Genomic DNA, 26,519 nt, shown 5'->3' on the forward strand with positions numbered 1-26,519 from the left:
TGACTGCTGCTCCTATTCTTTCAAACGAGAAATTCTCAACCACTCTTGACCACAACCATAAATTACAAAAAACAGACTTCCCCTGTAAAAAAGCAATAATTTGTTATTGATTTGTATTCAAACAGAAATAAAATACAAGTAAACAAAAAATCTGCTGTGTTGATTATTGTACTTGAACCTATGCTTTGCAATACTCCCAAGAGAAATACAGACTTCAAAGAGGTGCCCTAGGCTTTAAGCTAATCAACAGGTAAGCGAGAGGGGTTGTGGGGACCTGGTGTTACAGTTAACAGTTTGTCTGGTCTTGATTAGCTTCATTTTCATGTCCGTAGATAGCTAGCTCTCGCAGTCAATTTAAAAGAGCCGGAGGGAAGCATGATAGTGTTTGTTGATAGTAGTGAGAACACTCAGGAGCAAGCAATGTTGAAAAATTATTATTGGTAAAACTGTACTTTTCTGAAATTCATTTTGATAGAAGACAACTAGAAAAGTTTCACGTGAAGTAAAGTTTTTTTACTGTGAGCCAATCGGTAATAATTCATCTGGGTCAGGGCTGTCATCTGTTGTTTTCCCGACAGGCGGAAAGTCGTTGGTGGTAGGTGTGGTCAGATAGGACTCGAGTTACACCCCTGGAGGGACTGAAAATCATATGTCTTGATTATAAGATTAAGCAAAGAGACAGGGAATGTAAGCTCCCCCCATAGGGAACGTCATCATCAAAGCTGCAAAAAGAATAACCAAACGTCAACAACACAAAACAACATTAAGAACACAAAGGTACATCCACAACGTGTGGAACCAACTGACGGCAAACTCATCCAAGTGATCACGAAACCAAGATCAGCTCATGGGACTCAAATACAGCAGCGGAGGTACAGTGGAAGGCATGAGCTCCACTGCTGAGCTGAGTGCCATGAAGCCCAGCACAAAACCTACGGCAGAGAGCTTTCATCAAGCCCCTCCAGACCCCCGTCACACACATAAGACACACACAAACACACAGCACAGTTACGTCTCACTAGAAGACCACAGTCTGTTGTCCATGTTTTGGTTCTATGCTGCCGAATGTGCCCTCCCTGACTATTGACCAGATTGGAGGTGACAAACTCAATCCATGGAATGCAGACTGTCTGCTGGTTGACACACCTCCTTTGTGGTTGATTGATTAAAAGTCACTGGTTAATCGGGAGCTTCCCGCATCTGGAGGTTTGGCTCTTAATTGGACACCAATTGAAAAAGAAAATGAAATTTCAGCAGACATTAGGCGCTCCACAGAATGGGTATGACATCCCTGGACTAGATGGATGTCACTGGTGTTGTGTATTAAGGGCGGTCATCCGTGTTGTGAATTTAGAGAGGTCATCCCTGTTGTGTATAAAAGGAGGTCAGTCATGTTGTGTATTAAAGGATGTCAACAATGTTGTGTATAACGGGAGGTAATTCGTGTTGTGTATTAAGGGAGGTCATCCGTGTTGCATATTAAGGGATGTCATCAGTGTTGTTTATTTAGGGAGGTCATCAGTGTTGTGTATTAAGGGAGGTCGATCGTGTTGGGTATTTTGAAAGGTCATCCTTATGGTGCAGTGAAGGAGTGTCATCATTAATGTGAAATCCAGTTCTTATGCATGTGTGTGTGTGTGTGTGTGTGTGCGTAGGTGTGTGTGAGTATGGAGGATTCGTGTGTTCCTGGTCAGTGTGCTAGGAGAGCTTGATGAAGAGCCTCCCCATACTCAGGTGCCATGCGGTCAGGCCAGCACAGCGCTCGCATTACGGTCGGCGTGCACAAACGTGATCTAACCTCATCCCCTCCGGACTAGTGGCCCCCGCATCCACAGAGACACACAACACAGAGAAAAAACATCGTTAACATCCTGCCCGTCACCTCGGAGACGGCTCGCTCATCCGCTCTGTCCAGATGCTACAAACTCCGGTCTCGGGCGAGGAGTGGAAAGAACGCTTGACAAACTGGTACCCGGACTAGCTCACAGGCCCTCATTGTAAGAGCGCTGACATAGGATCAGGTCCAACTGTCTTACCCGTTACAATCTGACAGGCCAAACTGATCCTGGATCAGCAATCCTGTTCTTCAAGAATACAGCCCTGACTGTTAATCTGTGGGTTTCTTAACTCCAAAACGGACCAATCCCACGACTAGACAGACAAGTAGGTCTGGATGCATTAGTGGTCACATGTATGAAGTACAAGGATGTGCTAGATGAAGCCGTTTGCAGCTAGTGTTGTGACCACTCTAACCTTGCTCATTTTGCTTTTACTGTCGGCTGTCAGGAAAGACATGTTGTTGATCTCATTCATCACCACAAAGTTCTGCTCCTCACGCTTGAAGTTCTGTAACAGAGGATGCAGAAAGAGGGAGAGATGAGGTGTATCAGCTGACGATGGCGGTACAGAGAGAAAAGAAGGAGATAAGGAGTGATTTAGAAAGGGAAGGACCGAGAGGGGAAATTACAAACAGAGAAAGGGAGGGAGAAAGAAAAAGAGGGACGGACGTAGTGGTCATTGTTCGAAGGAACTGGAAAAGCATCTAGTCCTGCAGGCTGAATGACGTGACCTCCGGAAGAGGGAGCGAATGGAGAACAGACTCACGTGAGACTTGGACCAGAAGATGAACACTTCTCCCACCATCCTGAAGAGCTCCTCAGCATCTGGGTCAGGACAGGTCAACCATCGAGCTCTGGGGGTCAGGAGTGTGTGGACGTTTGCATGAGAGGATTTGTGTGTGTGTCTGTGTGTGTCTGTGTGTGTTTCCACAGTACCTGTTGTTGTCCACGTATCTGATCAGCAGGGGGTAGAGAGCGTACAGGTCCCTACAGAGAACAGCAAACTCATCCCTGATGGTGCCTTCCTCACTGTCCACCTCCGACTTCCCCTCCATCCTCAGCTGTTCCTCCTCCGCCACCACCTTCCCGCTGCGCTTCTTCAGCTTCTCCATGGTGGGGATGAAATGGGACTTCAGCATCTCCGGCCTGGCCCTGCTCACGATGGGCTGGGCGAACACTGCGAACACCAGGAAGACCGTGACCCTCTATGACCACTTCCTGGTTGCCCCCCGCCCGACCCGCCCGTCTCCCTGCCCGTCTCCCCGCCAACCTGCCAGTCGTTTCATCCAGGAGGCTTCGTCTATCCCTAGATTGTTGACCACTATCTTCATGATGCTGCCGAGCAGCTGGTTGAGTTGCTCCGAGGTGACGTCGGTACAAATCTGCCCCTCCAGCTCGGGGTGGTTCTCCGGCCCCCTCTCCCACCAGCGCGGCAGGTAGCTGCACAGCATGGGCAGGGTGATCTCGATGACATGGGGCATCTCGGTGTAACGGGCCCCGGACTCAGCCAGGTGCCCGATCTCCTTCATCAGGATGTCAAGCTCCGGAATGTCAGTGCACAACTCCTCCACTTGATTGGGCAGGCCCAAGACTGACAGGCAGAGAGGGAGGAGAGTAAGAGACAGATGGTGAGGAGGGGGAGGAGAGATGAGGAGGGAGAAGGAAGAGGTGAGCGGAAAATGGGGAGGAGGACAAAAAAGAAGACAAAGGTCAGCTGGTTCAACAATTTACAACGAAGAATCCTCCTTTGCCGTCTTTATGCGGATATAGAAGCTCTGCCATCAAAGGACTAAAATTATAATCAAACCAGGTGCGCAAATGAAGTGTGCAATTTATTATAAAGAAACATTTGGAGGATCTAGCCATACATAATGATCCGAAACATGGTTTGATCTAAATACACCAAAAGGAAAATGAGCTCTATGAGGCTGTGGACAACATTGGCCCTGCCCACTTTCCCAAAAGAGATTTAACCAACCTTTTAAACATGATCTAAAATAATTTGATATTATGCCTGGAGTCCATTCATATTACCAAGTGTTACATGAATCAGTCTTGAACCAGTTTTCAGAAAAATCTTGACCGGAAGAGACCAGCTGAGAACAGTCAACATAAGATAAAAATAAACTTAAAAGAAAAGCATCTGTCTACATGTTGTTTTGTGGTGGCAGTGGGGTAAGTAGTTACAGCGTCTGACTTGTTACCATGACGCTCTAACAACCATAATGGAGACGGAAAAAGTGTGAGTCAGTGAGCCCTAGGTCCCAGGCTGTGTGAGTCAGTGAGCCCTAAGTCCCAGGCTGTGTGAGTCAGTGAGCCCTAGGTCCCAGGCTGTGTGAGTCAGTGAGCCCTAAGTCCCAGGCTGTGTGAGTCAGTGAGCCCTAGGTCCCAGGCTGTGTGAGTCAGTGAGCCCTAGGTCCCAGGCTGTGTGAGTCAGTGAGCCCTAGGTCCCAGGCTGTGTGAGTCAGTGAGCCCTAGGTCCCAGGCTGTGTGAGTCAGTGAGCCCTAGGTCCCAGGCTGTGTGAGTCAGTGAGCCCTAGGTCCCAGGCTGTGGAAAGGTGCTTCAGTGATGCCATGCAGGGCCTCAGACCGGCACACCATCTGGAGGTGTTGGACGTTTCTTCACTCTTCCGCGTTACACTGGGTAACCTTAACCTCTCAGCTGTGATATAATGAAGACACAATGTCCACGGCGGTTGTGCTTACCTCCTCGCCTCCGTGCCCGCCCCCGCCCGCCCCCCTGCCCCATCTCTCTCCTCTCTCCTTCCCTCTGTATTTGCGGACAGACATGCGTAGTTCATAATGTACAGCGCTTAGGCACTGGCAACTCACTGCCTCTCTCTCTGGGCGTCTTGGTGGTGTAAACTGAGTAGGCGTTGTACTCGTTAAGGCCGGGCTCCAGGAAGGCCACTGGCATGGCAGCTGCCAGGTTGGCCAGACACTCCCCCAGGGCCGGCCTCTGCCTGGGAACGCAACGTAACATTAGCAGACTTCAGAACAACTGTTCTTCACCAGTTTCTAATTGTTTGTACATTGGACAGTGGGTAATCATTGGACGGTGGGTAATCATTGGACGGTGGGTAATCATTGGACGGTGGGTAATCATTGGACGGTGGGTAATCATTGGATGGTAGGTTATCATTGGACGTGGGTAATCATTGGACGGTGGGTTATCATTGGACACGGGTTATCGTTGGACAGTGTGTAATCATTGGACAGTGGGTTATCATTGGACAGCAGGTTATCATTGGACAGTGGGCAATAATTGGACAGTGGGGAGTGACTGGGCAGTGGGCAATCATTGGACAGTGGGGAGTGACTGGGCAGTGGATAATCTGCAAGTAAGTACTCAACTCATGTATCTCATGCGTTATCAATTCACTACTTACTTCTCAGCGTGTGGTGTCTTGACCGTTCCCAGGGAGTAGATGGAACACATGATCCTGTAACACGAGATCTGAAGGTCGTCCACTAGAGAGGAGAAAGACAGCAGTCGCAGAGAGAAAGACAGGAGTTGCAGGGTGACAGACAGGAGTAACAGAGAGACAGATAGGAGTCACAGAGAGACAGGCAGGAAAACTAGACAAAGGTGTGTCAGACTCACAGATGACATCGTCTCCAAACTGGTGCTGGGCGATGTGGTCAAATAGAGTGGTAAGGACCGGAAGCAGGGCCATTGTGGTGTAGTTGATGTTCTGGGACACGCCTTTCACCTACATCGAGGGATGGAGTGGGAGAGAAAGAGAAGGAGAGAAAGGGAGAGGAGAGGAGAGAGGTGGATAGAAGAGAGCGAGAGGGACGGACAGAAAGAGAGAAATAGAGTTAACACAGAAGGACATATGGGAGGGGCCAGACAGTAATATCATGACCTCTGACCTGGTTCCTGCTGGACACTTTGCCCAGCTTCAGGTTCTCCACCATCTTCTCAATGTCATCTGCCGCACTCTCAAAGAACTGACGCAGTCCTGCCTTTACAATCTCAGGACCAGACTTCATTACTGTCCTGGAGAAGAAAAGACACAGAGATATGAGTCATCCCAAATATCAATATAATATGAACTACTAGTTTGTTGTTTAATGATGTTGAATGTGAGTGTGTTGTTTAGTGATGTTGGATGTGAGTGTGTTGTTTAGTGATGTTGGATGTGAGTGTGTTGTTTAGTGATGTTGGATGTGAGTGTATTGTTTAGTGATCTTGGATGTGAGTGTGTTGTTTAGTGATGTTGAATGTGAGTGTGTTGTTTAGTGATGTTGGATGTGAGTGTGTTGTTTAATGATGTTGGATGTGAGTGTATTGTTTAGTGATGTTGGATGTGAGTGTGTTGTTTAGTGATGTTGGATGTAAGTGTGTTGTTTAGTAATGTTGGATGTGAGTGTATTTTTCAGTGATGTTGGATATATGTTGTTTAGTGTTGTTGGATGTGACTGTATTGTTTAGTGATGTTGGATGTGAGTGCATTGTTTAGTGATGTTGGATGTAAGTGCATTGTTTAGTGATGTTGGATGTGAGAATGTTGTTTAGTGTTGTTGTATGTGAGCTTGTTGTTTAGTGTTGTTGGCTGTGAGAATGTTGTTTAGTGTTGTTGGATGTGTTTTGTTTAGTGTTATTGGATGTGAGCGTGTTGTTTATTATTATTGGATGTAAGCATGTTGTTTAATGTTATTGGATGTGAGCATGTTGTTTAGTGTTGTTGGATGTGAGTATGTGGTTTATTATTATTGGATGTGAGCATGTTGTTTAGTGTTGTTGGATGTGTGTTGTTTAGTGTTATTGGATGTGAGCATGTGGTTTATTATTATTGGATGTTAGCATGTTGTTCAGTGTTATTGGATGTGAGCATGTTGTTTAGTGTTATTGGATGTGAGCTTGTTGTTTAGTGTTATTGGATGTGAGCATGTTGTTTATTGTTGTTGGATGTGAGTGTGTTGTCTAATGTTGTTAGATGTGAGTATGTTGTTTACTGTTGTTGGATGTGAGTGTGTCACCTGGCATCCAGAGATCGTGACAGGATGTGCAGGCAGTTTACTACTGCACTAGCATCCGTTCCTGGCAACACACAGACACTCCGTTATTAATCAAATAATTAATCCGTGAAACAACACTCAACCAACCATCAATCACACTTGTCAGATGTAAACAGAAAAACAGTTATTAACACCTGAAGTCAGTTCCACAGGGTCTATAGCAGAACTTACTTATTCTCAAAAACAAACTAAAGGTCAGTGTGTCCCCATTAAATGAACTACATTAATGCTGGAAAACTACTGCTAGTGGTAGATGTCCACTAAGGTTTGTCTGTTAAATTACATTAAAGTAAAAAGCTGAGAGGTAGAAGTCAGGTAACAAAGATTTATTTTATTTATTTTAATCCAACGAGAAGGATTTTTGTATGTAGGGGAATTGGAGATGTCTAATGTGGTCAAACTAAAACTGAAGGCCTTTTTTTCATACGTGAGGCTAATTTAATAGTTTAATAATGATTCGTTTGTTTGCTGAAATAAGACTTCACATGGAGTAGTATTCCCTGTTGAAATTCCAGACTGTCTATGCATATCAACCAGACACGGCCTCATTCTCCATTGAATGCACTAAACAAAGACAACCCAGAGAAAGTTCTCACATAAAGTTATGTGAACAAAAGAGGAGAAATCACAGGTCATTGTTTTCCGCCAGGAGTTAGCGCCACCTCCACTTGACATGGAGGAGGAAGTGTGGGCGGAGCCGACCAACATTGCCCCAGGCAAAGCCAGCTAAACACACCGGAAGACAGTTCTCCGAGTGTCTGACACTCACCACAACTCTAGTACTATGCGGTCCTGGTGTGTATCGTACAACCAGATATGCTGACAGCTACAAACACACACATACACTCACATGCACATACACACACTCACATAATAAACATTCACAAACAGTCACACACACTAACTTACACACACCCACATACACTCACACAAACACACACACACACACACACACACAAACACACACAAGAAAAGGCAGCTGGCTGAGGAGAAGAGCGAAGCAGAGCAGAAGCATAGCTGTGGAGAGAGGGGAGGGTTAGCCAGTATCCAGGGGGGAGATTTAAGGAAAGGGTGAGGGTTTGGTTTAGTAATGAGGGTGACACAGGAAAAGGGTGAGAGACAATGGTAGAGGTAGAGAGGCTGAGGGATACTTTCACTTCTCAGGATCCCCATTGACTATTGCACATGCAACTGCTACTCATCCTGGGGTCCCGAAACAGAGAGAGAAGGGATGAATCAGAGGGAGGGAGGAACTGAGAGAGAGGGAGGAATCAGAGAGGGAAATGGACAGAGCGAAAAGGGGACAATGTTGACGGACATGAGATGGTGACAGACAGGCAGGCCTCAGTTCATCATGCAGGACCAGGTTTCTTACCAAAGAGAGATACTCTGTGTCTCACCAGAGCTGCCAACTTACAGAAGATACTGAGGGAGGAGGAGAAAAGAGGAGGAGGAATAGAGGGAAGTTGAGGAGAAGGAGGTAGAGGATGATGAAGACAACGAAGAGGAGAGGAAGAGACAGAGAAATAGGACGAGACGTGGGGGGGGAGGGTAGGAGGACAAAGGGGTTGGAAGGATCGGATGATGGGAAGAGAGGACAGAAATGCAAAAGTAGGTTGAAGTAAAAAGCAAAAGGACGCTCAAGGAAATTAACCATATAAGAAGAGATGGAGTAACTAGGGAGAGGAGATAAGGATATAGGGCGTATGGCATACACAAAACAACTTAAGTATAGTTCTAAAGGTTTGTGGCTGAGAATTCGTCAAGTGTTAAAATATATGACGCTGTCTCAGAGAGGTGGTGCTAGTCTAGCGTTTTTCTGGTATTGTTCACAAAGCCTTTGAGGTTCGAAGTACCTGGCAATCATCTCCTTCTCCTTGTTGGACGAGTGGCCTCCACTGCCAAGCAACTTGGCTGGCGTGGAGAGGAAGTACAAGCAGTGGTTCTTGAAGTACTGGTTGACCAGCGGCAGGAGGATCTACGACACAGAGACACATGGGTTTTACAATTAAACACACTTACAATCAAAGCATAAGAGGTGGATGTTTTCCATGACAAAGAGGCAGAACTGCCACATATTAAAGCTAGCTAAGTATGCAAAGCCACTTTGCTAGGCTAGCTAACAGCTAGATTAAGAACTAAACTAACAGCTAGACTAAGAGCTAAACTAACCACTAGGCTAACTAACAGCTAGACTCACTAACAGCTAGGCTAAATAACCAAAATCTACTTTTGCCGTTATTTTTTAAATTTTGTCTAAGTATTGCCGAATCTCCCCTCTTTCTAAGTCTGATATAGGGGTGTCGTATTGACGATAACCGTGATATTTAAAAAACTAAATATTGATATCATGTTAATAATACACATATAATAATATTGTATTTTTCCAAAAATCCCTCTCGGTTTTTCGATACCATATTCATTTCACCTATAGACAAATGATGCACGTGATTACACAAGGAGACTGGACCTGTGCCCTGGCATTGAAATCGCCTCGTTAGATACGCCATTGTTGCCTATTCACATGGTTAAATGTTGTATTTTTCCAAAAACTCCTCCCGGTATTTCCATAGCTTATTCATGGACAAACAATTTGCTTAAACTAAGAGTCTGGATCCATACACCGGACCTATACACTAGAGTTTGAATTAACACCGTTTCATAGCCTATTCATTAGGCAATTTCTATTAATTTTTTTAACTCTCGGTATTAGGCCTTTTAACTATCCATGAAGTTTAATTGTTCTTTTGTTAGCTTTTATTTTTTTTATTTGTCCAGTTATGGTTACAGACTCTCTCCACCTCCATACACAGTATATTTTGAGTGTAATTAATTTGCCAAAAAAGATTTTTAAAAACCACATTAAACAAAGTTGAAGATGAATTTGACTGACAGTTTTCTTCAGATTTTCTAAAGATACCACGATAATATCGTTACCGTGAATTTCTTTGGCGACAATAATCGTGTAGTAAAAATCTGATTTCGTGACAGCCCTAGTCTGATATCTAGGCTAATGAGTAGACAGCAAGGCAGATTAGCTAACTGCTAGCAAGGATAATTAGTCCTTCTCTCACCTTGGCAAAAAACTTGATCTCCTGCTCATGTGGAGACTTTTCCACTCTGCCACTGCTAACCACAGCCTCTATAGGGATACAGAAGAAAGAGAGAAGAAATAAAAAGAGATTAATATAAGGCGAAAGAGCCTCAGTAAAAAAAATAATTGTGGACCCATTTCTTGTAGAGATATCTAATCTACGCACTGGATTAGAAGTCTTCTACTCGCTGTACATCCACCTCTCCTTTCCTTAGCTCCCCCCACCCTGACATCCTACCTAGATGGGCAATGAACTCCTGGGCAATGTCCATCCACTTGAGAAGCTTCTGGAGGAAACCATAGGCAAACCGCTTCTCTATGGAGGAGATGTCCTGCTCCATGTCCTTCAAGCCCCTGCGAAGGGAAGAGAGAGGGACGATGAGCAGAGAGAGGAAAGTACAGCAAGAGGGATAGAGAGGGGACAGGACGAACAGACGGGGGGGAGGAATACACAGCAACAGGAGGGATGGAGAGAGAGGAGAGAGAGAAAGAAAGAAGGAATAGAGTGGTTTAGCTGGGTCAACAGAGACCGTAAGTACACATGGTAGGTTGTAACCTAAAAGTAGGCGGAGTTTGATACTGAAAACTGGATGTATTCTGTTCCTGCAGACCACTGTCTGGTCATGTACCTGGTCACAGCATAGCCATTGAGCTGCAAGAACTTCAGCAGGTCCTGGGCCTTCTCTCTGTCTCTGGCTTTCTCCTTGGCTGTCAGGGTGTCATAGGGCACCAGGAGGGGATGGGCGCCGCCCCCTAAACAAGACACACAGAGTATTAGGAGATGGGCACCGCCCCCTAAACAAGATGCACACAGAGTATTAGGGGATGGGCACCGCCCCCTAAACAAGACACACACAGACTATTAAGGGATAAGCACTGCCCCCCAAAAAAGACACACAGAGTATTAGGGGATAAGCACTGCCCCCCAAAAAAGACACACAGAGTATTAGGGGATAGGCACTGCCCCCTAAAAAAGATACACAGAGTATTGGGGGATAGGCGCCGCCCCTAAACAAGACACACACATTATCAGCGGGTGGGCGAAGGCACCTAAACAAGACACACATTATCATGGTTCCTATTTCCTTTCAATTTTGAATTTCACCACCTGCATTTTTCCATTGATTTACAGCTTGGTTACAGCTCCGGAAAAAAATGGTCTCTTAATTTTAACCCTTCTGTTCCTCACGAAAAAGGAAGGAAAGGAACTTTTTTTTCGACTTTTTTGGAAAGGAAAGAAAAAGGTGCTGTGGTCTCTTTTTTCTGGAACTTTATTTTCAAAGGGTGCTATGCTACAATAATGGATTGCATAAAATACAACCCTGCTGTCTGGCCCTCCGTCTCACCTTTTCCCATAAGCTCTTGCTTCTTCTTCCGGCCCCAGGTGTTGTGGTAATTCTCAGCCAACTGCTCAGCCATTGACTGCATTGAGAAAAAATAAATCCATTAATCTGGTTATTTTACATTTTGAAAATAAGTGCGTGCACACAATCAATACATCACAATGTACACTATCAATACACCACAATGTACTCTATCAATATACCACAATGTACACTATCAATATACCACAATGTACACTATCAATACACCACAATGTACACTATCAATATACCACAATGTACACTATCAATACACCACAATGTACACTATCAATACACCGCAATGTACACTATCAATACACCACAATGTACACTATCAATACACCACAATGTACACTATTAATACACCACAATGTACACTATCAATACACCACAATGTACACTATCAATACACCACAATGTACACTATCAATACACCACAATGTACACTATTAATACACCACAATGTACACTATCAATACACCACAATGTACACTATCAATACACCACAATGTACACTATTAATCCACCACAGTTTCCACTATTTCATACTGGTTAAAGTAAACAATGACGAACTATCAATAAACCACAGCTAAGGGCTTTTATTAGGCATGGTATGACACAGGGTGTCTAGGCACAGCTCACAACCGTAGTATATTGGCAATTATCACAAAGAATCTCAGAGGTCTGATATGGCACGGCTTTCACCTACTCAGCAGTCAGGGGAGTGTGTAATACATTGTACCTGCAGTTCTCTGGACAGTGCCATGGCAGTGATGTCCACAGGCTGAGGGCTGTAGCCATGACTGGGGTCATAGGTCGCCTGAGCAGTCTGGGAGATCTTCCGCGTGCTGGTCTTTGCCTCCACCTTGTCCCCCTCCCCATCCCTGGCCTTCTCCAAGGTCCACTCCCAGGCCAGCATGGCTTTGATGGACTCCTTGATGGGCCAGCGGTAGATCTCTTTGTCTTTCTCTGAGAAAGTCTTGTACGGACGCAGCATGGGGTGGGTCTTGGCATTTTCGTCCAGCACCTCGCCGTATGACCAGTTGTTCTGGATCTGAGAGTGTGCAGAAAGGAACCATCACAGTCAGTGCCAAAAGCAATCGGACGTCCCGTCTCAGTCACAAGATGGTGACTTAATGTGTGACAGCAGCAAGATTATGGAGATGTGAGGAAGAACTAACCTTCTCGAAGGCCCACTTGTCATGAGTGTGTTCAGCATACTTGTTGATGAAGGCGTCCAGCTTCTCTGGGATGATGGTGCTGAGAAGGAAAACGTGCAGATTTATCATCGCCTTCACAATCTGCCAACACCTTTGCTACGTTAAGGAGAGTATAGGCTGATCAATACCGGGTACATTTATCAGGAATTCTAGCCTTGAACTAGGACCTGGAGTTTCATGACTATGATTTAGACATCTGTTTAGCATTTCCAACTCCCATTCTCACTTGGTTGTCTCCACCGGCTTGGGGTCAAAGTTCCCCTCAGCATCCACCGAGGCCTTCTTCTCCGTGTTGGAGGAATAGCTGGCGTCCACGTAGTCTGGAGGAATGGCACCGGCGATGGCACAGATACATGGCATGGCTATCTTAAATAGCTCCGCATCAAATTTCTAGAACAGACAGACCGAGAGGGAGATGGATGTGGAGGTAGAGTGAAGACATGGCTTCTCGGTCAAGAGAAATGCAAGCTAATGGAAAGCCTTCAAAGCGTGTCGATGTGCTGAATCTCTGGGTATCACAGACTAATACATCATGTTTAATCAAAAGAAACAAAGGGGCATGGTATTCATAACCAATAAGGCACAAGTGGGCGTGGTATGTTCATGCAATAAGGCACAAAGGGATGTGGTTTGTCAAACCAATAAGGCACAAGTGGGTGTAGAATATTCAACCAAAAAGGCACAAAGGGGTGTGGTATGTTAAATGAATAACTCCCAAGTATGCTTAACCATAGTATGCTTAACCGATATGCCAATCAGTTTTTGTCTTACTTGGGGCACACAGCCTAATGTACAGTACCACAGATTTGAATCGAATCTGCCGGGTTGACAGTGATGGGGTACAGCCCACTCAGTATTATTCTGACCTTGTGTGCCAGAGACTCAAAGATTCCCCAGAAGAGTTTCCGTGAGAGGTGCAGCTCCTCCTCTGACGATGACCCAAAGTTAGCCCAGCCATTGGGCAGGCAGTAGTACTTCCAACAGCGCTCATAGTGATTGGTCAGGAGCTTCAGAGGCATTTTGGCAAACTCGTTGAGGATCGGCACGTCAAATACCAGCTTCCTCAGCAGGTGCTGCAGCATGGAAGGTCTGAGGTATCTAAGAGTTCAAAGAATAGTCCAGAATAACTAAATTAAGAATATTACTGTAAAGTGGTGTAAAGTATAGATCAGTATAACTAAATTAAGAATATTACTGTAAAGTGGTGTAAAGTATAGTTCAGTATAACTAAATTAAGAATATTACTGTAAAGTGGTGTAAAGTATATTTTAGTAAAATAGTATAAAATATGGATTAGTACAATATCTTAAAGTGGTGTGACATACTTGACCAGGGACATAAGGCACTCCTCAATGACATCTCTCTGTGCCTTGGTGAGAGCGCGCCCACGGGACAGCCCATAGATTGTGTGAAGCATGGAGTCAATCATGATGGCGCGATGGTCGGTGCCAGCGAACAGAGGGGCACACTTCGTGATGAGGGGCAGCACAGCACAACACAGGTAGCGATTGAGTGCCAGCGCCATTTCTGTAGTGCTGAATGCCAGCTAGGGACAGACAGATAAGAAGACAGGAGGGAGGTTATAGACTGACCTGGTTGGGAAAACTCCTGGTCTGACTAGGTTGGAAAAACTTTGTGTCTGACCTGGCTGGAAAGACTCCTGTTCTGACCTATTTGAAAAAACACCTGGTCTGACCTTGCTGAGAAAACGTCCGGTCTGACCTGGTTGAGAGAACTCTTGGTTTGGTCTGATTAGGAAAACTCCTGGTCTGACCTGGTTGAGAGAACTCTTGGTTTGGTCTGATTAGGAAAACTCCTGATATGACCTTGCTGAGAAAACGTCCGGTCTGACCTGGTTGAGAGAACTCTTGGTTTGGTCTGATTAGGAAAACTCCTGATATGACCTTGCTGAGAAAACGTCCGGTCTGACCTGGTTGAGAGAACTCTTGGTTTGGTCTGATTAGGAAAACTCCTGGTCTGACCTGGTTGAGAGAACTCTTGGTTTGGTCTGATTAGGAAAACTCCTGGTCTGACCTGGTTGAGAGAACTCTTGGTTTGGTCTGATTAGGAAAACTCCTGATCTGACCTTGCTGAGAAAACGTCCGGTCTGACCTGGTTGAGAGAACTCTTGGTTTGGTCTGATTAGGAAAACTCCTGGTCTGACCTGGTTGAGAGAACTCTTGGTTTGGTCTGATTAGGAAAACTCCTGGCCCAACGGTGGTACTCACAGTGTCCAGCGATGCGGCGGCCCTCATGTCTGGCAGGAAGCCCACCTCTAGAACATGAAGCAGGAAGTCCTGGTTTTCAATACCATAGACACGGTCCAAGAATAACACCATGGAGGCCTTGTGGTCCGGAACGAAACTGGCCGACATCTTAGGCTCAATGACGTGACCATCTGGGGTTAAAGGAGACGAAAGGACAGAGGAGGGGAGAAAGAAGGGTAAAAGTAAAAAGATAGAGAGGGAGGTAGAGAGGAGGAAAAGGAGTGGAGAAAGTAAGAGAGGGGGAGGTTGAAATGGAGACTGATTACCATTAGTAAGGAGAATGTTTATATTGCATCAAGAAGGACAAATGTGTTATTATGGTGTGACAAGATCAAGCATTTTGGTGCACCTTTCCCATAGGCAGGGATCTGCACAGACAGGCTGATCACCCCCACCAGGTCTTCTATTGGAACCAGAGATCTCAGGATGGCTCGGATCCTCAGAGCCTCACCTTTACCTGCCTGGATCAACTGGGGACAGACAGAGACTGAATGTCTATGAAGGTTGTTACAACAAGAAGCAAGCTGTTATGAACTTTGTGCCAGCAATGAGCAAAACGGTGATAATGTGCATTCGTGACATACAATATGTATTCATTCATAACACGGTATGAAGAGGGCGTGTATGCAGATGAAGAGGGCGTGTATGCAGATGAAGAGGGCGTGTATGCAGATGAAGAGGGCGTGTAGGCAGATGAAGAGGGCGTGTATGCAGATGAAGAGGGCGTGTAGGCAGATGAAGAGGGCGTGTAGGCAGATGAAGAGGGCGTGTATGCAGATGAAGAGGGTGTGTATGCAGATGAAGAGGGCATGTAGGCAGATGTAGAGGGCATGTATGCAGATGAAGAGGGCGTGTATGCAGATGAAGAGGGCGTGTAGGCAGATGAAGAGGGTGTGTATGCAGATGAAGAGGGCATGTAGGCAGATGAAGAGGTCGTGTAGGCAGATGAAGAGGGCGTGTAGGCAGATGAAGAGGGCGTGTAGGCAGATGAAGAGGGCGTGTATTCAGATGAAGAGGGCGTGTATGCAGATGAAGAGGGAGTGTACGCAGATGAAGAGGGCGTGTATGCAGATGAAGAGGGCGTGAAGGCAGATGAAGAGGGCGTGAAGGCAGATGAAGAGGGCGTGAAGGCAGATGAAGAGGGAGTGTACGCAGATGAAGAGGGCGTGTATGCAGATGAAGAGGGCGTGAAGGCAGATGAAGAGGGAGTGTAGGCAGATGAAGAGGACGTGTATGCAGATGAAGAGGGCGTGTATGCAGATGAAGAGGGCGTGTACGCAGATGAAGAGGGCGTGTACGCAGACGAACCAGTGCTGACGTCAGCTGTTGAACTTACATGCATCTCAGGAGCACAGCGCCCCAGCAGGTCAATGAGGGCAGAGTAGAAGGACATGATGGCATTACCGAGATGAACACGGTTCTCCTCCTGCTGCTCCTCACCACCAAACCTGACAGACAGAAACACGGACGGGTGGACAGACGGACAGACAGATACACAGAAGGGTGGACAGACAGAGTACCCCTTAGCTAGTTGTGGTTACGATCTAAAGGGCTGAAAACAACAAATCTATTATTACTTTTACTTCATCTTCCATCTTTCTCAGGTTCAAAATGAAATATCAAATTCACCAAAAGACCATTCATATGTCCCTATTTTACAACAGCCTTACATGGGGAAGCGTCTGTCCTTCTTGATGGTAGGTCCGTCCCGGGCCGGGTCCTCTGAGATCTTGATGGCCTCCTCTATGGCCGCCAGCAGACCCGCACCCCCCTCACCTCTCAGGGCGGGGCCAAAACACTCCGGCCGACGAATCAGCAGACGCACCACCACATTGGCATTCTCCTCCACACTCTCACCTGGGAAGCAGAGAACGGACAGACGATAACAGACAGACAGTGGGAGGAGACAAACAGACAGGCAGTGGGAGGAGAAGACAGACAGACAGGCAGTGGGAGGAGAAGACAAACAGACAGGCAGTGGGAGGAGAAGACAAACAGACAGGCAGTGGGAGTAAAAGACAGACAGACATGCAGTGGGAAGAGAAGAAAGACAGGCAGTGGGAGGAGAAGACAGACAGACAGACAGGCAGTGGGAGTAAGAGGCAGACAGGCATTAATAATAATAGCAAAAGAGTTCCAACATACATTTAATTTATATTTTGGACCAAAAACATTTACTTTGAATAAATGTACATATTTAAATTAATGCATTTATTTGTCCATCACCCTGGTCCTGTTGTGGGGAACTGACTGACCGTTGACAAAGACAGCAAATCGAAGGAAGTCCAGATATCTCTCTCCTCCACATGGGTTCCAACCAATGTCAGGGTAACCCTTAGACAGAAGCATGGGACAGCTCTGCAGTCCACAGCCCGCCAGGTAGGTTACCACCTAGGCAGGGGAAAAGGAAGGGCAGGGATTAGTACATTAGCCCTACAACCAGTGACTTTCTACTTTTTTTACAGTGGGACCGGTTACAGTGGGACCGGTTATGTTAGGATGCAATGGTGAGGAGGTTGGGGTTAGTTTAGGGTTATGTTAGGGTGACATGGTGAGGAGGTTGGGGTTAGTTTAGGGTTATGTTAAGGTGACATGGTGAGGAGGTTGGGGATAGTTTAGGGTTATGTTAGGATGCAATGGTGAGGAGGTTGGGGTTAGTTTAGGGTTATGTTAAGGTGACATGGTGAGGAGGTTGGGGATAGTTTAGGGTTATGTTAAGGTGACATGGTGAGGAGGTTGGGGATAGTTTAGGGTTATGTTAGGATGCAATGGTGAGGAGGTTGGGGTTAGTTTAGGGTTATGTTAGGGTGACATGGTGAGGAGGCTGGGGTTAGTTTAGGGTTATGTTAGGGTGACATGGTGAGGAGGTTGGGGTTAGTTTAGGGTTATGCTAGGATGCCATGGTGAGGAGGCTGGGGTTAGTTTAGGGTTATGTTAGGATGCCATGGTGAGGAGGTTGGGGTTAGTTTAGGGTTATGTTAGGATGCAATGGTGAGGAGGTTGGGGTTAGTTTAGGGTTATGTTAGAGTGACATGGTGAGGAGGTTGGGGTTAGTTTAGGGTTATGTTAGGGTGACATGGTGAGGAGGTTGGGGATAGTTTAGGGTTATGTTAGGATGCAATGGTGAGGAGGTTGGGGTTAGTTTAGGGTTATGTTAGGGTGACATGGTGAGGAGGTTGGGGTTAGTTTAGGGTTATGTTAGGGTGACATGGTGAGGAGGTTGGGGTTAGTTTAGGGTTATGTTAGGATGACATGGTGAGGAGGTTGGGGTTAGTTTAGGGTTATGTTTAGGGTGACATGGTGAGGAGGTTGCGGTCAGCATTACCTTCTCCAGGTCCTGCTCCTGCAGAGCCAAGGCAAGCTCATTGTTGTCGATACAGGAAGCAGCGGCAACGTCAAGAGGGGTGGAGCCACGCATACCTGCAAGAAGAACAGGGGAACGTCAATCAAACACACAGATCCCGCCCATTGCCCCGTCGCCCTCTCCCTCCACCAACCCAGTCCGATGCCGCTGTTCTGCAGCAGGTAGCTGAGGTGGTCGAACATGGACCGCTGGTTCTGACGGCTGATACGGCAGAAGTAACACAGGAAGCGGCAGCAGTTGGTCACCATCTGGGGGAAGCGGATCTCCTTGGAGTCGCCTCCTCCTCCACCCAGCACGTTCACCATCACCTCCATGACGGTCTCATGCATTCCCAGGGCTCTCATCAGGTTGGGGTGCTGGTAGAACACCTTGTTGTTCATGATGTTCCTGATGAACAGACGTACGGGAGAAGGAAGAAAAAGAAAACAGGTTTGAGGTCCATTACATTTACATACCAGCCGATTTAGGAAGCACACAAAGCTCCAAATCCAATACTTCCCTAAAATTAGCATTCAGGCAAAATTTAATATTGGCCAATTTTCGGAATTAACAGGAATTTGATCGGAATCGTGGTAAATGGACGGAGTTCTAGTCCAGCTGAACATCCTGTCGTTCGGGACGCTCCCACTCCGTTCCTTCCACCCACCCAATGCTCTGGATCATGAGCCGCTCCTCCTCCGGGCCCATCTGGACGATGAGCAGGGATCGGATCTGACCCAGGCACTCCAGCAGGTCCATGGTGTCCTGGACGGACACAGCGTTGATGGCGTAGGCTTTGGGCAGGGCTCGGGTCAGCTCCCCCAGGCCGTCATACTGCCGGTGCAGCAGGCTGAACATCAGACGTACCAGCTCTGGGTTCTGGATGAATGACTCCTGGGCCCAGTGGATCATGGTGTGGGATATGAGCTCCTGCAGGGTGCCTGGGGAAGAGGGCCATGCAGATATATTCATGCCAGTTCATTCAGTCTTCATTTAAGTGTTTTGCATTTATTTAACTAGACAGGTCACATGGACATTTGGGTTTCTTCTTCTAGTGGGCACTGGCCAGGAAAGCAGCATACTGTACGTATGAAAACACAAATGAAACAACATGATAACACAAGCTTTAAGGCAAATGCAAAAGAGGGATATAACAAGCAGGTTTCAAAACATTCCTTGTTTTCAGCATGCCCCAATCTGCCCTGAGTTTAAACGAGGCAGAACAGAGTGTATTTCCCTCCTCCCGTCAGTCAACTGCATCACTAACATTCATTCATTTGGGCGCCATATATGTGCACGTACAGCCTCTGCCAGTTCAAAACTGGCAAAAACATACACATAATGAAAACAAGAAAAATGCCTTATCCCTTATAATGAACACTCGTCACGACAATGCCCATGTTGTTTCAGACATCCAAATGGAACAGATCCAAAATGGAGCCCTCCCCATAGGTTGGAGTTAAGGCAAGGGGCGGGGCTAGCATTAGGGTTTAGGTTAACCTACTTGGCTTGACCTCCTCTTCATCCTGGGGCTCCTCCATCACCTCCTTCTTCCTCAAGCTCTTCAACTTTCCCAGAAGCCTGAGGAGAAATTACACAATACAACGTTACTGTCTGTATGTTATATAGCAATACAATATTACTGTCTGTATGTTATAACACAACACAGCTTTACAATCTGTATGTTATAAAACAACACAATGTTACTGTCTGTATGTTATATAGCAATACAATATTACTGTCTGTATGTTATAACACAACACAGCTTTACTATCTGTATGTTATATAGCAATGCAATATTACTGTCTGTATGTTATAACACAACACAGCTTTACTATCTGTATGTTATATAGCAATACAATATTACTGTCTGTATGTTATAACACAACACAGCTTTACTATCTGTATGTTATATAGCAATGCAATATTACTGTCTGTATGTTATAACACAACACAGCTTTACTATCTGTATGTTATATAGCAATGCAATATTACTGTCTGTATGTTATAACACAACACAGCTTTACTATCTGTATGTTATATAGCAATACAATATTACTGTCTGTATGTTATAACACAACAAAGCTTTACTATCTGTATGTTATATAGCAATACAATATTACTGTCTGTATGTTATAACACAACACAGCTTTACTATCTGTATGTTATATAGCAATGCAATATTACTGTCTGTATGTTATAACACAACACAGCTTTACTATCTGTATGTTATATAGCAATACACTATTACTGTCTGTATGTTATAACACAACACAGCTTTACTATCTGTATGTTATATAGCAATGCAATATTACTGTCTGTATGTTATAACACAACACAGTGTTATTATCTGTATGTTATAAAACAACACAATGTTACTGTCTGTATGTTATAACACAACACAGTGTTACTGTCTGTATGTTATAAAGCAAAGTTTCTGTTATGTTATAACGTTGGGCTACCTACCGTCCCAGCCGACCTCTCACGGAGTTATCCACTTCCTCTTCCTCCTCTTCCTCATCGATGTGCACACCTGGATGACAGTGGAGGATAGGTCACAGAGTTTGCTCCCTGTGTGAGTTGGGACAATACCTGCTATCCTGAAAAACCCAAACACCCCTACTTTTCTATGAAGTGTTGGAAATAGAGTAAAGGCTTTAGAGACGGTGTCAGAGATGGGAGTGTGTGTGTGTGTGCGAATGGATGGACAAACATGGGTCAGTCAGATTAACTTGCTAATATCATCAGAATAAATACAGGCAGCTAGCTGGCTGGGATATGCTATGTTTGAAAGATAATTGTAGCTAAGCAGTAAAGCTGCATGCTTGATGTGAATCGAAAGGTTTTAAATGATGTCCGCAACAATGGCACAGTAAACCATTGTCTTCAGTGTTTTTTCAGCTTCAGTCCAAACTAGGAACGGTCACAACAAACAAATGTTAATTTAAATATTTTACACAAAACTAATTTAAGATACGTTTTAGTCACATTTAGCAAAGCCGGTACCCATAAAGACTAATTTCCAAACGTGCTGGATTTATTCACCTTTATACTGTATTTTATACAGAAAATCACTGCTGTAGGGAGCAGTATAATTGGAGGCGAGTTTCTGAGGAAAAGCAGCTTGCACGTGATAGTCACAATCAGGTCAGAAAAATCTCCAGCGATTTTATAATTTTGATATTTTGAACATCCGGGGAATTGTACTCTGATATAGGTTACATTTTAATTTAAATTACTTTTAAGGACTTAATCCAAAATGGGGTGATATTCCAGGTTTTCCAGCACTGACATTTCTTAGACTCATATTCAAGTATTGAAGCACTTCAAGGACCGTGTGAACGCTGTGTGGATCAGATACTGAATTAGAGGAATTAGTCAGTTCTGGCTTGGACAAGACACATGGTAGCTGGTCAAAGCCCCACAGGCCATTCTGGCGCAGAGAAGACTAGTGGTACCTCGACAAAACCCTACAGACATTTTAATTTAAATTACTATTCAGAACTTAATCCAAAAGGGGCTGATTTTCCAAGTTTTCCAGCGCTGATATATCTTAGACTCATATTCAAGTACTGAAGCACTTCAAGGACCGTGAGAACGCAGCATAGATCAGATACTGAATTAGAGGAATTAGTCAGAATGCAAAATGGGTCTGGTCAAAGCCAACGCATTCCCTCAGTAGTAAAGATGTTACTGTACTAGCTAATCGAAAAATTCAGACATGAGATGTTTGACAAATATAAGTTAAAGTTACAAAAATCATAGATTTCGTCCAACACTCTAGCAGTGCTCCAAATGGTGAATATGGATAAATAGCAAAAATAATAATTCCAAAAACGTGTGTGGCTCAGGAGATTAAATGTCAGGGGTTAGTGTTAGGGTGACTGACCACAATGTAACAGGATCTCATTGTGGAATTTGTTGAGTGTTTCTCGGGTCTCTTCTGGGACCGGACAGTCCTCCTCCTCTGGACAGTGCTTGAAATTGGTCAGCAGAATCACCTGACAGGAAACAACCACACCAACAGAGTTACATTTGAATATAACCTGACAGGAAAAAAACACACCCACAGAGTTACATATGAACATAAGCTGACAGGAAACAACCACACCAACAGAGTTACATATCAATATCACCTGACAAGAAACTACCACACCAACAGAGTTACATATGAACATCACCTGACAGGGAACATCCACACCAACAGAGTTACATATGAACATCACCTGACAGGAAGGAACCAGACTAACAGTTACATACTGTATCAACGTCAGATGGCAGGTCTCCTTGTGGCTCCGGTGGTAGAGTAATCAGCTATACATCAAACTGCCTCACAAAACAGAATGGGCTCCCCTTTCTATGGCCCGTTCTGGCTTGGAGAAGACTAACGATAACTGGTCCTGCCCAATGGGCCGTTCTGGCGCGGACAAGACATATGGTAGCTTGCAAAGCCCTACAGGCCATTGTGGCTCAGACTTGTGGTACCTGTACAAAGCCCTATGGCCCGTTCTGGCTTGGAGAACAGTAGTGGTACCTGGACAAAGCCCTATGAGCCGGTCTGGCTCTGAGACGATTAGTGGTACCTGGTCTTGGGGCGGGGAGCGGAACTCTCGTGTCCTGCGCGCTGTTTCGGCAGCACTCATGCTGAAGGCCTGCATCAGCTGGTTGTAGCGATATCTCTGATTGGTCTGAATGGAGTTGACAAACTGGTCGGAGAACGCCACAATGGCCTCCACCCTGTGCCTGAGCTCACAGTCACAGAAGTACTGGAGCAGGGTGCACATCTGAGAAAGGTCAGAGGTCAGTACAGAGATCAACGTCTCACGCAGTGGATGTACAGTGGGAAATGCTTGGGGACAACTCACACAAAATTGCATTAAAATAATAACAGGAAATGTATAGAATAGGTAGGTGAAACTGTAGTATGCATGTGTGGTATGTAAATAATAGGGTACACAATATATAGATGATGGTTTATGGGGATTCCTAGACAGAATTAATACATTTTATTTGTTATTTGGAGCAAATCTTGTTGAACCAAAAGGGGGTTGCGAAACCTCACAAACCTGCAGTTTGACAGACTCTGGAAGCTTCATCTGAAGTAGACCCTCCTCCAAAGCTTCTTCATCCTCCTTCTCTAACTCCAACTCCATCACCTCCGCCTCCTTGGCCTCATCCGTTTTCTCCTCCTCTTTTTCTTTCTCCTCATCCTTGTGTTCCTTCTCCCCCTCTTCTCCCTCCTCCCCCTCTTCTTTTTCCAGGTCTTTCAGTTCCTCGTCCTCCTCGTCCTCCTCCCCTACACCTTCATCGTCTGCCTCTTCTTCATCCTCCCCCTCTTCTTTCTCCTTCACTTCTTCCCCCTCCTCTTTATTGGCCACCTCCGCCTTCTCTCCGTCCTCCTCGTCTTTCTTGCCAGCGAACACATTCGGGTCGATCATCTTGAGGATGTGCTTGACGTCCTCGTCGTTGAAGATTCCCATGATGAGGAGGGTGCTGATGAGTTTCAGGATGGGGACGAAGTGGAACTCGACGCTGCCCCCCACTGGGTCTCTCATGGCCTGGCTTCCATCCAACACCGCCTCTGTCAACATGCTGATGGCCTTGGTCTTCAGCTCCTGACCAGGGGGCATGGGAGGAGATGTAAAGGTTCAGCAACAGAATAAACACAAGGGTGTTAATACCCAGCGACCTTACCAACCTGCCCGCTCACAGGAGAGAACATCATTATTGTGATCGCATGACCCACGTGCAAAGCCACACTAGAAGCCCACTCTCGGAGCGGGCCTGGAACCGTGCAGTCGTGTGACCCGAACGGGAAGCCACCTACCTGCAGGGGGAAGATAGGGCTGAGGGTGTAGAGGTCCGGGTCCGTCCCAACAAAGTTGATGGGGGAGAAGTGCAACTTGGGCCTGAGGCAGGTGGTGAGGCCAACCCCTGGCAGGTCGCAGCCCTTCTCTGCGTCTGGGAACAAGGTAATGCTCAGAGTCTCCTTGGTCATCGGCACAATAAACTCTCGGTTGGTACCCAGCCGTGCCCGCTTGGCAGACTCCAGGTGGATGGAGATGAGCAGGTCATAGAACCTGGAGAGAGAAAAGGTTTCATGTATCGAAACTATGCATTTCAGTGGATAATTCTGTTTCATGCACAAGTGTTTGTTAAATAGTAACATCAGACCACACCCATTTCATCTGGGCCAACAATGGTGTCAGACACAACGATCAATCAACAACTCAACCAATTGAATCAATACCCGCTGCGGAGGGGGCCAGGCAGGTAGGTGTTCTCCATGGCGTAGAAGAGCTGTGATTCGTCGACGTGTGAGCAGAGGGCGTGTGCTACGCGGTTGTTGCCCAGGGCACAGACGGCACAGTACAACATCAAGGTGTGGAAGTGGAACTTCAGGAGATCCAGGCGTTCAGACAGCTCCAGGATGTCAATGCACCTACAGGGGAGGGGCATATCAACGCTCAACTCTGATTGGTCAAAAGCTGTGGTGTATTAGAACATACACCATAGGTATGAAAAAATATGACAGTGGTATTTTGGTCATATACCACACCCCCTACCTTCTTATTCTTTAATTCTGAACTTGTCTGTGACCGCACCCTACTTCTAGGGTTGTTATTAATAATTATACGGTTTGTGTTCTCGTTTAATTCAAATATTTGTATTTAAGTGTCTATGACTGCTGTGTAGCTAAAAATAATAATTTTAACTATACTAAAAAATATTATTAACTGTTGGACAACAGACTATTTATTTTCTAAATGTAACTTATTCTTTTAAAAACACACTGAAGAGGTTTAGTGCTCAGGGAGGAATCACGGTTAACTGCATGGCTGAAGGCAAGAACTACTGGTCCTTTTAAAACCCTGTCAGCTCCGCGATTCTATCTAGCAACCGTTCAGTTACTAATCCTTCAGTCTAAACAATTAGGCTACCTGTTCTCCTCAGGTACACTTAGGCTACCGGTTCTCCTCAGGTACACTTGGCTACCTGTTCTCCTCAGGTACACTTGGCTACCTGTTCTCCTCAGGTACACTTGGCTACCTGTTCTCCTCAGGTACACTTAGGCTACCTGTTCTCCTCAGGTACACTTAGGCTACCTGTTCTCCTCAGGTACACTTGGCTACCTGTTCTCCTCAGGTATATGCAGGGCCATCATGGTGAGGGGTTCTGAACACTCCACCATCCAGCCCAGCCTCTCGCTGACTCGGCCGACCTCCGGGTTCAGGAAGTGGTTGGGCATGCGAGACCAGATGACGGGGGTCAACATCTGGATGTCCAGCCTGGGCGGACACTGGGGAACCGGGTTCTTACGCTCACTACGGAACATGGCGGCAGAGATGGGCATGATGTTCTGAGAGAACCGAGAAGGAGTCGTGGGAAGAGAAAAAAAGAGGGTTATAAGCATCGATGCAATGGGAGAGGTGGAGAAGGAGGAGGAGGAGGTGGTGGAGGAGGGAGCCATAGAAGGAGGCGATTCTGACCTTGAGTTTCCCCAGCTCCAACTGCACCATGTTCTGATTGGAAGGCTGGACGAACACAGCAGGAAACAGCTTGGTGTTTGGTTCCACCTGAGACCGACAACATATCTGTCAACAACCACTAGAACAACAACCCCAGTCACAGCTAATGCTACACACGCACATAAGTCACACCTGGTAGAAGGTGTTGATCTCTTTCCCATTGGCTGTGAAGGTCATGAGGCCCGTTGCCAGGTCGACCAGACATCCAACCACAGTGTCTTCCTGGCTGAACCTAGCCTGCTGGGAGCTGCTGCTGAAGTCTCCTCCCCACACCATGTAGCAGTTACTATGCTTCATACTGTGGACATAGAGGAGTTGTGACCAGTTATTAACACCTATAACCTTTCTTCCCCACACAATGTAGCAGTTACTATTGCTTTATACTGCGGACATAGAGGAATTACAGTTGTGGCCAAAAGGGATTAGATATTTGCACTTTCTTCACATAAGCTGAAACTGATCAAACTATCTCACGGCTAATTTTAATACCATTTAATTTTGATTCAGAACCAAATACATATTTTATATAAAAAAATGAACAGAAATGGCAGTGACAAAATTATTGACATTCCAGACTCAGTATGTGGAAGTACAATCTTTGGCCAAAATAATTGCAAACAAGTCCTTCCTGTAGCCAAGGATGAGCTCAATGCATCTCTGTACTGGCAGTTTGTCCCACTCTTAGAAACAACTTTCTATAAGATTTGAAGGGTGTCTTCCAAATGCTGTTTTCAGATCTCTGAAAAGGATTTGAATATGATTTAGATCTGAAGTCATTCCTGGACACTTCAGAACCGTCCAGTGTTTTGTTCTGGAAAATTCCTGGGTGCTTTCTTAAG

General features: G+C 45.7%; 1 protein-coding gene across 5 annotated transcripts in view; it reads right to left on the minus strand.

Annotated features, from left to right (window-relative positions):
- The window catches only part of ryr1b (ryanodine receptor 1b (skeletal)), a 102,543-nt gene that overhangs the window by 31,402 nt on the left and 44,622 nt on the right, over positions 1 to 26,519 (minus strand). For 4 of the 5 annotated variants that reach the window (XM_029121548.2, XM_029121518.2, XM_029121481.2 and 1 more), the window contains exons 32-70: positions 25,813 to 25,978; positions 25,642 to 25,728; positions 25,285 to 25,511; positions 24,402 to 24,593; positions 23,979 to 24,231; positions 23,218 to 23,766; positions 22,735 to 22,935; positions 22,041 to 22,152; positions 20,618 to 20,684; positions 19,656 to 19,732; positions 18,819 to 19,092; positions 18,306 to 18,559; positions 18,134 to 18,228; positions 17,064 to 17,199; positions 16,479 to 16,665; positions 16,145 to 16,256; positions 15,158 to 15,278; positions 14,770 to 14,939; positions 13,867 to 14,087; positions 13,408 to 13,639; positions 12,768 to 12,931; positions 12,503 to 12,581; positions 12,064 to 12,375; positions 11,304 to 11,379; positions 10,587 to 10,710; positions 10,196 to 10,311; positions 9,938 to 10,005; positions 8,720 to 8,841; positions 8,239 to 8,288; positions 6,825 to 6,885; positions 5,715 to 5,841; positions 5,443 to 5,551; positions 5,228 to 5,309; positions 4,671 to 4,801; positions 3,109 to 3,429; positions 2,775 to 3,015; positions 2,605 to 2,692; positions 2,254 to 2,346; positions 1,799 to 1,813 (exon numbers count right to left, since the gene is read on the minus strand). In XM_029121548.2, coding sequence (XP_028977381.2) covers positions 1,799 to 1,813; positions 2,254 to 2,346; positions 2,605 to 2,692; positions 2,775 to 3,015; positions 3,109 to 3,429; positions 4,671 to 4,801; positions 5,228 to 5,309; positions 5,443 to 5,551; positions 5,715 to 5,841; positions 6,825 to 6,885; positions 8,239 to 8,288; positions 8,720 to 8,841; positions 9,938 to 10,005; positions 10,196 to 10,311; positions 10,587 to 10,710; positions 11,304 to 11,379; positions 12,064 to 12,375; positions 12,503 to 12,581; positions 12,768 to 12,931; positions 13,408 to 13,639; positions 13,867 to 14,087; positions 14,770 to 14,939; positions 15,158 to 15,278; positions 16,145 to 16,256; positions 16,479 to 16,665; positions 17,064 to 17,199; positions 18,134 to 18,228; positions 18,306 to 18,559; positions 18,819 to 19,092; positions 19,656 to 19,732; positions 20,618 to 20,684; positions 22,041 to 22,152; positions 22,735 to 22,935; positions 23,218 to 23,766; positions 23,979 to 24,231; positions 24,402 to 24,593; positions 25,285 to 25,511; positions 25,642 to 25,728; positions 25,813 to 25,978 — 6,112 coding nt within the window. The remainder of the gene's footprint in view (positions 1 to 1,798; positions 1,814 to 2,253; positions 2,347 to 2,604; positions 2,693 to 2,774; positions 3,016 to 3,108; positions 3,430 to 4,670; positions 4,802 to 5,227; positions 5,310 to 5,442; positions 5,552 to 5,714; positions 5,842 to 6,824; positions 6,886 to 8,238; positions 8,289 to 8,719; positions 8,842 to 9,937; positions 10,006 to 10,195; positions 10,312 to 10,586; positions 10,711 to 11,303; positions 11,380 to 12,063; positions 12,376 to 12,502; positions 12,582 to 12,767; positions 12,932 to 13,407; positions 13,640 to 13,866; positions 14,088 to 14,769; positions 14,940 to 15,157; positions 15,279 to 16,144; positions 16,257 to 16,478; positions 16,666 to 17,063; positions 17,200 to 18,133; positions 18,229 to 18,305; positions 18,560 to 18,818; positions 19,093 to 19,655; positions 19,733 to 20,617; positions 20,685 to 22,040; positions 22,153 to 22,734; positions 22,936 to 23,217; positions 23,767 to 23,978; positions 24,232 to 24,401; positions 24,594 to 25,284; positions 25,512 to 25,641; positions 25,729 to 25,812; positions 25,979 to 26,519) is intronic. The other variant, XM_029121562.2, reaches the window with a different exon arrangement.

Source organism: Esox lucius, chromosome 1, assembly GCF_011004845.1.
Source record: "Esox lucius isolate fEsoLuc1 chromosome 1, fEsoLuc1.pri, whole genome shotgun sequence".
In the NCBI taxonomy this organism is placed as follows: Eukaryota; Metazoa; Chordata; class Actinopteri; order Esociformes; family Esocidae; genus Esox; species Esox lucius.